The following is a 9481-nucleotide window of genomic DNA, read 5'->3' on the forward strand; positions in this document are numbered from 1 at the left end:
ATTGCCTTGGGTGGTGCAGTCATTTTCAAAATATTGATTCTTCCAATCCAAGAACATGGTGCATCTTTCCATCTGTTTGTGTCATCTTTGATTTCTTTCATCAGTGTCTTATAGTTTCAGAGTACAGGTCTTTTGCCTCCTTAGGTAGGTTTATTCCTAGGAATTTTATTCTTTTTGATGTGATGGTATATGGGAGTGTTTCCTTAATTTCTCTTTCTGATCTTTCGTTGTTAGTGTATAGGTATGCAAGATATTTCTGTATATTAATTTTGTATCCTGCAACTTTACTGAATTCACTGATGAGCTCTAGTAGTTTTCTGGTAGCATCTTTAGGAGTTTCTACATATAGTATCATGTCATCTGCAAACAGTGACAGATTTATTTCTTCTTTTCCAATTTGGATTCCTTTTATTTCTTCTTCTCTGATTGCCATGGCTAGGACTTCCAAAACTATGTTGAATAAAAGTGGTGAGGGTGGACATCCTTGTCTTGTTCCTGATCTTAGAGGGAATGCTTTCAGCTTTTCACTGTTGAGAATGATGTTAGTTGTGGGTTTGTCATATGCATTTTCTACTTCTGATCTGACTTGACCTTTGCTTTCCCAAAATGATTTGAGTTGGCTTCCAAAATACAACCAATTGGATGAAAAAATGAGGAAATCTAGATTTAAAAAAAACTGTATGCCTATGGAAACTAATATAAAACCAGATTATAATAGCACACATAAATGTTTGCCACCAAGTCTTGTGCAGCTGCTAGACTTACGTAGCTGACCACTTAGTTTTGAGCTCCCTAGTGACAGAAACAAAAAAGAAAACACAATTAGTAGCAAGTCTACACAACTAGTAACTGTGTCCAACACAGTTTTTCTCAGCACAGGGTCTGATGGGAATTTCTTCATTGGATCATCACAAGTAGACTGTACATCTGCATTTTCATAACAAGTACAGTAGTACATTTCATGAGATTTTTTTCTTACATTATCCCTTCAAGGCAAAGGGCTGTTTTACAGAAGTGTTTCTGTAAGGAGAGATCTTTTCTTGCTCTTGCTGCTTTGTCATCTTCCACCTTCGCCTTTACAACCTCCTTGTTAATTAACCTGCCTTAACAGCCCCACCCCCAGCCCCTGCTGCCTTACCTAGTCCACTCCTGACGCCATTCCACTTGGACCCTCCTTGTTAAACTGCATCACGGAGTAACCAGGGAATAAACAAAGGTAAGATCAGGGCAGCTTGGTCCCTTGTCATATGGACTGTGGCACTGGCAGGCCCCACAGCTGAGGTTTTGAATTGCCAGTGAAAGGCAGGTGTCATCCTTGTCCTTAACCTGTCCTGCTCCCCCGTTCATGCCAGTAGTACTGAAGGGATTTGGAAAATCGAGGGAGGACCAGTGTTAAGTCTCTCGAAGGTATTTATATATTTTCTCTTTTTGCTTGTTTGTTTGAGCTTGGTTTGCAGTATTTCTCAAACCTTCTGCTCATCTTTAGCTTGGAACTCCCCTGTGCGTCTTACTTAGTATCTATTGGAAGTGTGATACTCCACACACGTTCTAAGAATAGGATAGTTTTTATACCAAATTATACTGAGAAGAAGTGTTTCTTAAAGTGTCAAGGCAAGTTTAAGCATTCTCAGATTAGAGGATGATCCCTCCTTGTGTCTGGCGGACCCAGAGGTGTGAGTCTAGAATGAAAAGCAGGACCCCTATGGTCCATCCTTTTCTCTTTCTGGCTGCCCTGCTTGGGATTCCCATCAGGCCATCCTCAGCCATTCCCACATCACTGAGAGCATCAGGAAGAACTGAGGCAGCTGTGTCCTGGGCTGGTCTCTGGGGCATCATCGTGGGATTACAGAAGCCCAGGAGCTGTGAGCCTCCTTATTAACAGCTGCTCTCTTGGCCTTGAAGCAGATCCTTTCACAGAGAAGCTGTGAAGTCATTTCACAATCATTAGCATGATTCATTCAGGGGTAGTGCTTCTTTCCATTCTCTCTTACTGCTTAGTAGGTTTTTTCCCCCTAAGGTTGGTGAAAATTTTGAAGAAAAGAAGCAAAGCCATTCCTGGAACACAAGTTCACATAACTTCTTAAAGTTGTAATGCTGTTTAAAGTTCAGATCTTTGGGGGGTGGGGGAGAATGAACACAGCAGAACCTCCCTCCTAGAGTGGTTGTGAGGGTTTAATGAGGTCATCCACGAAAATCACGTAGCACACAGGGCTTGGCACGTAGGAAATGCTCAGTACATGGTAAGTGTTCTGAGTGATGTTACTTGCTCTGTGCCTCTCCTGTTTCTGAACTTCTTCCACATCCTGGATGCAGGCATTTGTTTATATCACTGTTTTGGTGGCCATTCCTGCCAGGACTTTCTTATAAACAGAACGAGTCTCCAGACCACCTTTTGAAGCTCCCTTTAGTCCCAGAGCCCTCGCTCAGCCCTCAGGATGGACGCAAATGTCAACACCTTCATCACTGAAACACACCATCGTTTAACTGAGGGTGCTCTAAATTGTGGTAAGAAAAACCAGCATAATTTTTCACAGAACTAGAACAAAAAAATTCACAATTTGTATGGAAACACAAAAGACCCAGAATAGCCAAAGCAATCTTGAGAAAGAAAAACAGAGCTGGAGCAATCAGGCTCCCTGACTTCAGACTATACTACGAAGCTACAGTAATCAAGACAGTATGGTACTGGCACAAAAACAGAAAGATAGATCAATGGAACAGGATAGAAAGCCCAGAGATAAACTCATACACATATGGTCACCTTATCTTTGATGAAGGAGGCAAGAATATACAGTGGAGAAAAGACAGCCTCTTCAATAAGTGGTGCTGGGAAAACTGGACAGGTACATGTAAAAGTATGAAATTAGAACACTCCCTAACACCATACACAAAAATAAACTCAAAATGGATTAAAGACCTAAATGTAAGGCCAGACACTATCAAACTCTTAGAGGAAAACATAGGCCAAACACACTATGACATAAATCACAGCAAGATCCTTTTTGACCCACCTCCTAGAGAAATGGAAATAAAAACAAAAATAAACAAATGGGACCTAATGAAACTTCAAAGCTTTTGCATAGCAAAGGAAACCATAAACAAGACAAAAAAGCAACCCTCAGAATGGGAGAAAATATTTTCAAATGAAGCAACTGACAAAGGATTAATCTCCAAAATTTACAAGCAGCTCATGCAGCTCAATATCAAAAAAACAAACAACCCAATCCAAAAATGGGCAGGAGACCTAAATAGACATTTCTCCAAAGAAGATATACAGATTGCCAACAAACACATGAAAGAACGCTCAACATCATTAATCATTAGAGAAATGCAAATCAAAACTACAATGAGATATCATCTCACACCAGTCAGAATGGCCATCATCAAAAAATCTAGAAACAATAAATGCTGGAGAGGGTGTGGAGAAAAGGGAACACTCTTGCACTGTTGGTGGGAATGTAAATTGATACAGCCACTATGGAGAACAGTATGGAGGTTCCTTAAAAAACTAAAAATAGAACTACCATATGACCAGCAATCCCACTACTGGGCATATACCCTGAGAAAACCATAATTCAAAAAGAGTCATGTAGCAAAATGTTCACTGCAGCTCTATTTACAATAGCCCGGAGATGGAAACAACCTAAGTGTCCATCATCGGATGAATGGATAAAGATGTGGCACATATATACAATGGAATATTACTCAGCCATAAAAAGAAACGAAATTGAGTTATTTGTAGTGAGGTGGCTGGACCTAGAGTCTGTCATGCAGAGTAAAGTACGTCAGAAAGAGAAAAACAAATACCGTATGCTAACACATATATATGGAATCTAAGGAAAAAGTAAATGGTCATGAAGAACCTAGGGGCAAGACGGGAGTAAAGGCACAGACCTACTAGAGAACGGACTTGAGGATATGGGGAGGGGGAAGGGTAAGCTGTGACACAGTGAGAGAGTGGCATGGACATATATACACTACCAAACGTAAAATAGCTAGTGGGAAGCAACCACATAGCACAGGGAGATCAGCTCGGTGCTTTGTGACCACCTAGAGGGGTGGATAGGGAGGGTGGGAGGGAGGGAGATGCAAGAGGGAAGAGATATGGGAACATATGTATAACTGATTCACTTTGTTATAAAGCAGAAACTAACACACCATTGTAAAGCAATTATACTCCAATAAAGATGTTAAAAAAGAAACAAAAAACAAAAACCAGCATATACTGAGCCTTTATGGGGTGGGGACAGGCAGGTAAAAGACACTTTAAATATGGATCTCATCTAATTTAATGTTCAGTAACCTCATAAGGAAGCATTATCCTGTCTCACAAGTCAGAGCAGGAACTTGCCTAAGGTCACGTAGCAGGTTAGTATCAGAACTGGTATTCCAGTTCACCTCTGACTCCAAAGCTTATGGCGGCCTCTGCCAGGATCCCATTTCTTCCTCTAGCTGTGAGTTGGATCTGATCCACCAAGAGTAGAACCACAGTGTTGGGCGCAGTAACCAGTGGAACAAAACGAGACTGCTGGAAAAGCAAGTTAGACTTCCCCTCTCCCAAAAGCAGATTAAAATCTCAGCCCCTTAGGTGGCTACCAGCTTTATAACGAGGCAGGGAAATGACATGCTTTTTCATGTATAACGTATCTCCACTGGCAGCACAAAGAAGGGGCATCTTTGCTGGCTGTATTCAGTGCTGGGGTTGCCAGGCTGGGTGCAGCTAAATTATTCTGCAGAGTAAAGGCCAAGAGGGACCAAGAAGCCCCAGGGGAAGCTCTTTTTTTTTTTTCTTATGTCTTTATTGGAGTCTAATTGCTTTACAATGGTGTGTTAGTTTCTGCTTTATAACAAAGTGAATCAGTTATACATATACATATGTTCCCATATCTCTTCGTTTTTAAGTACGGAGAATCTGGAGACCACATGGGAAGGGGCCATAGGGAGGTTGTCGGCCTGGAGCTGGCACCAAGGGCGTGTTGGAGGCACACGGCCATGTCTAATCCATGTTCAGTAAACTATCAGCTGCTGGTAGCATGGATTTTCTTCAGAGGAGTGAAGGAAGCACTGCATCCTGTTTCACCGCTGACCAAATACAGAGGCCGCCCATGGGTGTTATTACTAACCTTATTGTTTTTGATTTCTCAGGCAACCTCAGAACCTGTTCTGGATCCACAGCAGATCCAAGCATTTGACCAGCTTTGCCATCTCTACCGAGGAAGTTCTAGGGTAATGTTGGTGTGGCTGTTTACATTTTTATTTCCCTATTTATAATGAGTGTTTTGGTACCACAGTGTTCTCAGGTCCTCACTCCAACCTCATCCTTAGTCTGTAAAGTGCCCTGGCGTCCCTGTTATGGCTGTGTGGAGCCCTGACCCCAGGGAGCACTCAGAACTTGGCAAAGGATGCAGAGGAAGTGGAAAGATATCTGTCCCTTACCTGCCCTGGGCTGTGAGGACACAGAAGGGCATCTGTCTTTATACTGCCTCCAGAGAGAGCAGGCATAAGCCTAATCCCTCATCTGGGAGCCTCTGTTTATACTGATGACTGCCAAATCTGCCCTAAGCCCCAGACTCTGCTGGACGTCTGCACTGGTTGAATTTGCTTTGGCCATGAAAGATAAATGCTAAGTTGTAGTGGCTTAACCAAAATAGAATTGTAAATATGGGCATCCCAGGGCATCTTCCACAAACCTCTCTCCAGATTTCTTCTAGTTTGTGGCTCTGCCATCTCTAACGTATGGCTTATATTTGCATGATGCAGCATGGCTGCCCCAGCTCAAACCATCACATCTGCATTCCTGCTAGCAAGGTGGAGAAAAAGGAGGAAGACCATAAGCCCTCTATTTAAGGATAGTTCCTAGAAACTGTATACACCGCTTCCACTTACCTCCTTTGTCTGGAACTTAGACATGTGACCACACCTAACTGCAGTGGAGACTGGGGACATTGGTCTTGATTCCAAAAGGCCATGGGCTAAAACTGCTGGAATCCTGTTGCTGTAGAAGAGTACAGATTTAGAGGGCTACGGCAGTCATGCCACAACATCAGTCTGGGGGCCCCACAGGCACTTCAGAAGTGCACTTATTAACTTTTCCAACCCGCTCCTCCTTGCCCGTGCCTGTCTCTGGGTGTCATCCTCTGTCATCAGGTCACCCAAAGCAGTCACCTGCTGGCACCCTGGGTTCATCCCTCCCACCCCACCCACTCAGTAGGGAGCTCTCCTGTCTCTTTCTCCCCTTTCCTTCCAGCTCACAGAGGTCACTGCAGGTCTTCTGTCCCTTCTCCAGGCTGCTGCTTGGGCACCATCTCCAAACCCAAAAGTCCTGTTACCCCCTTGCTTACAGCACTTTCCTGGCCCTCCATCACCTGAAGCGGAGCCCAAACTCTACCACCTCCTCCATGCCCCAGGTCACACCTAAATTCCAGCCAGGCCAGATTCGTTCTGTAAGCTTTTCTTGGGCTTTCACAGACTGCTTATGTCCTGTTTTTTATGCCTGGGCTCCCTCTGCCCACTCCCCACACACCTGCTAGGTTGCTGGCAGCCCAGAGGAAAAATGGTGTTCCCTCTTTGAGAGCTGGTCTTGGGCAGGGTCTTTTATTCCAGGAGGTTTCCTGAACTGGCATCACTTCCAGCCAGGCTCTGCCCCAGGAGTTGGGTTTCTGGGCCTTCTATTCTAAGGAAGTTCTGCTGCTTTAAACTGTTGAGCCACTATTCAGGACTCATCAATTTCTAGAACACTAAGTTACAGAAGTAGAACACAAAAATATCTTTTTCCTTGGAAAACAGAAAATATTTTTTGTGTACTTCAGTGTCAATGTGAAAGAACTTTGGGTTTACGTAGCATCTGTCACCTGTCCTGTTATAGCATCGTACATAACAGTTTACGTAGCATCTGTCACCTGTCGTGTTATAGCATCGTACATAACAGTCCTTGCAGAGAACTGCACATGCTGATGGGAAGCTGAGAGGGTTACAGAAGACAGCAAGTGGCACAGGTGGGGCTTGTGCAGAGCGAGGGACACCCCTCTGTAACCTGCTCAGGCAGCAGTGCAAGTCCCTGCAGGGAGCCACCTCCTGCGTGTCCTGGGCCAGCTAAGGAGTTTGCAGTCGGAGCTTTCGAGCCTGTGTTACGAATTATGCATTGAACCATAGCTGTGTGTTGCAACCAGGAGCAGGCGCTGGATTATTTTAGATAAATTGGCACTTCGAACCAAGGGGCCTTCAGATGTCTCCCCAGTTACCCCAGTCACTGGTATTGAGTTTTCAACAGAAGTGACAGACACGTGTGAGTCTTCTGCCACTATTGCCTGGGTGAGGAGAGAACCCTTGCTAGAGGTTGGAGAACAGCTGGAAGACAGACTACCTGGCAGGGGAGGTGAGGAGAGAGCAGGTGACAGACAAGTTATCTCCAGAGAAGGCAGAACCGTAGGCAGCTCGGCTGAGCAGAAACTGTCACAGGGACCAGAGTTCGAGTCCCACGCTGTCACTCATCGCTGGGTGACCCAGGGCAAGTAACTTAACTTCTCAGGGCTCTGGGATTTTTACCCAGAGGGTGATTGTGGAGGATTAGACATAATTCATGTAAAGGACCTAGTATCCTGGTGCCTGGTGCCTAAAAGGCACTCACTCAGGGAACTTACCTGGGGCTTTTAGAAGTCCCGCAGACTCCGGGCCTGCAGGCTGACACCGAGAGGCTCGCCCTGCTGTGTGTGATGGCTCGGTCCTCACAGCTGCCCTCTCTCCGGATGAAGGAGCTTGGGTGTGGCATTCAGCTCTTCTCTGACCATCAAGGGCATCTCAAGGGTTAGGCTGTCAGGCTCTGTACTTTTGCCGAAAGCCTTTCTGAGGTCAAAGGAATGGCCCCAAGCCTGGTTTCCCAGTGGGCTGGGTTAACACTCTCCCCTCCTCAGCAGGTCTCCCAGAACTGAGCCTGTAACAGAGTGAGGGTAGCGCTGGTGTCGCTGGTGGACAGGAGCAGGGAGGGCACTTAGAGGAGAAGGTGGCATCTGTGAGTTTGCCTGGAGCCCCTGAGTTTGAAGTGGCAGCGGGGCGTCCACTTGGAGCTGTCCTGGTTCCACGAAGGAGAGGGGTCGGAGCCAGTGATCGTCATTCATCCCAAGGAGAACCCACCAACAGGGAGTGTGTGGCGTGAGCTGAGCAGAGAGCGGAGAACCGCGGCTCAGGCTGTGTGTCCACAGGGAGAGGACGGAGGCAACAGGCTCACACACCCGCTGGAGAGGGACTACTCAGAGTGAAGGAGGTTCAGGATCGGACAGCTTCCCCTTGTCAGAAAGTGTCACAGTTGGTTGTGCCCACAGGACTTACCCAGTCCAGCCGCCTCATCATCAAAGGAGGAAATTTAGGCCCTAGCAGATGCCGTGAATTTGTGCCAAGTCACCATTGCCTGTTAGCGAGATGCAGCTCTGGGGTCCACACCCGGGTCTTACCCTCCAGCCTCGGCTGACGTGTGTCCCCTCCTTTGCAGCTGGCTCTGCTTACGGAACTCTCCCAGAAGCGTGGCAGCGAGAGCTGCAGGCCGTTTAGCGGCTCCCAGAGTGGCCCTGCCTTCACCAGCATCTTCCAGAAGGAGAACTTCCAGCTACAGCTCATACCCCCGCCTGTGACTGAGGACTGAAGACTCTCCCGGGCCTGGAGCCCCGAGACCACCCCAGCAGGTGGGGAGGGCCCCCCTCTGACAGGCCTGGCCCCGCTGCCCTCAGGCTCCTGGGCGAGGCCCGAGGGCGGCTCCACGCCCGCCAGCCCTGGGAGACTCCGGCTCTTCCTGATGTTGCCGCAGCATCAGCACCAGACTGGTTGATTTTGTTTTGCTTATTAAGCAAATGAACGCCATATACCTCTATCCAGTTATTTAAGAAAATGCATCTTGCCTGTTGGGACTTTTTCTCATTTTCCCTGAAGTGTGGAGAAGAGGCGGAGCTCCTGCAGATGGCGTTTTGAGTCCGGCGCAGCCTGTCTCCTCCAGCTGGTGGGCACCACGGAGGGCTGTCACCTCCTGCTGCCATTGGGACAGGGAACAGCACGGTTGGGAACGGTGGTTGCCAGGCCGCAGCACAGCTGAAACCTGCGTTGGAGGGAATGAAGGGCTTGCAGGAGCTGGGGCACCTCCCTTTCCATGTGTTTGTGCTTAAACCCATTTGAGTGTAAGATCTGCCATTTCTAACAATAAATGCCTCGTGTTTAAGCCCTGCTGGCTGTCTCACTCTCCGTCTGTCAAGTCATAAAGGACGTTTAGAACCCTTGTTGCCACCATTCAGTTCTATTAGCTCCAAGTCAAGGACCCTGATTGATTGGGGCAGCCCTGCCTTTATTCCATAAGCAGCTGCGTCACAAGCTCCATCCAGAGCACCAGCCACCCAGGTCCCCCTCTGCCAGGGACCAGGCTGCCAGAGCAGGATTTTTCCATTTCTTGGCCTGGGCACTTCCTATACGTCATTGAACCAACCACCGCAGGAGCTCACAC

The 9481-nt window shown here is 46.9% G+C and overlaps 1 protein-coding gene across 7 annotated transcripts in view; it reads left to right on the forward strand.

Moving 5' to 3' along the window:
* Positions 1 to 9208, forward strand: part of VPS8 (VPS8 subunit of CORVET complex) — a 306350-nt gene extending 297142 nt beyond the window's left edge. For all 7 annotated transcript variants that reach the window (XM_067738310.1, XM_067738309.1, XM_067738314.1 and 4 more), the window contains 2 exons: positions 5146 to 5226; positions 8486 to 9208. In XM_067738310.1, coding sequence (XP_067594411.1) covers positions 5146 to 5226; positions 8486 to 8635 — 231 coding nt within the window. In that variant the 3' untranslated portion in view covers positions 8636 to 9208. The remainder of the gene's footprint in view (positions 1 to 5145; positions 5227 to 8485) is intronic.
* Positions 9209 to 9481: the final 273 nt, after the last annotated feature.

This window comes from Pseudorca crassidens, chromosome 5, assembly GCF_039906515.1.
Source record: "Pseudorca crassidens isolate mPseCra1 chromosome 5, mPseCra1.hap1, whole genome shotgun sequence".
Lineage (NCBI taxonomy): Eukaryota > Metazoa > Chordata > Mammalia > Artiodactyla > Delphinidae > Pseudorca > Pseudorca crassidens.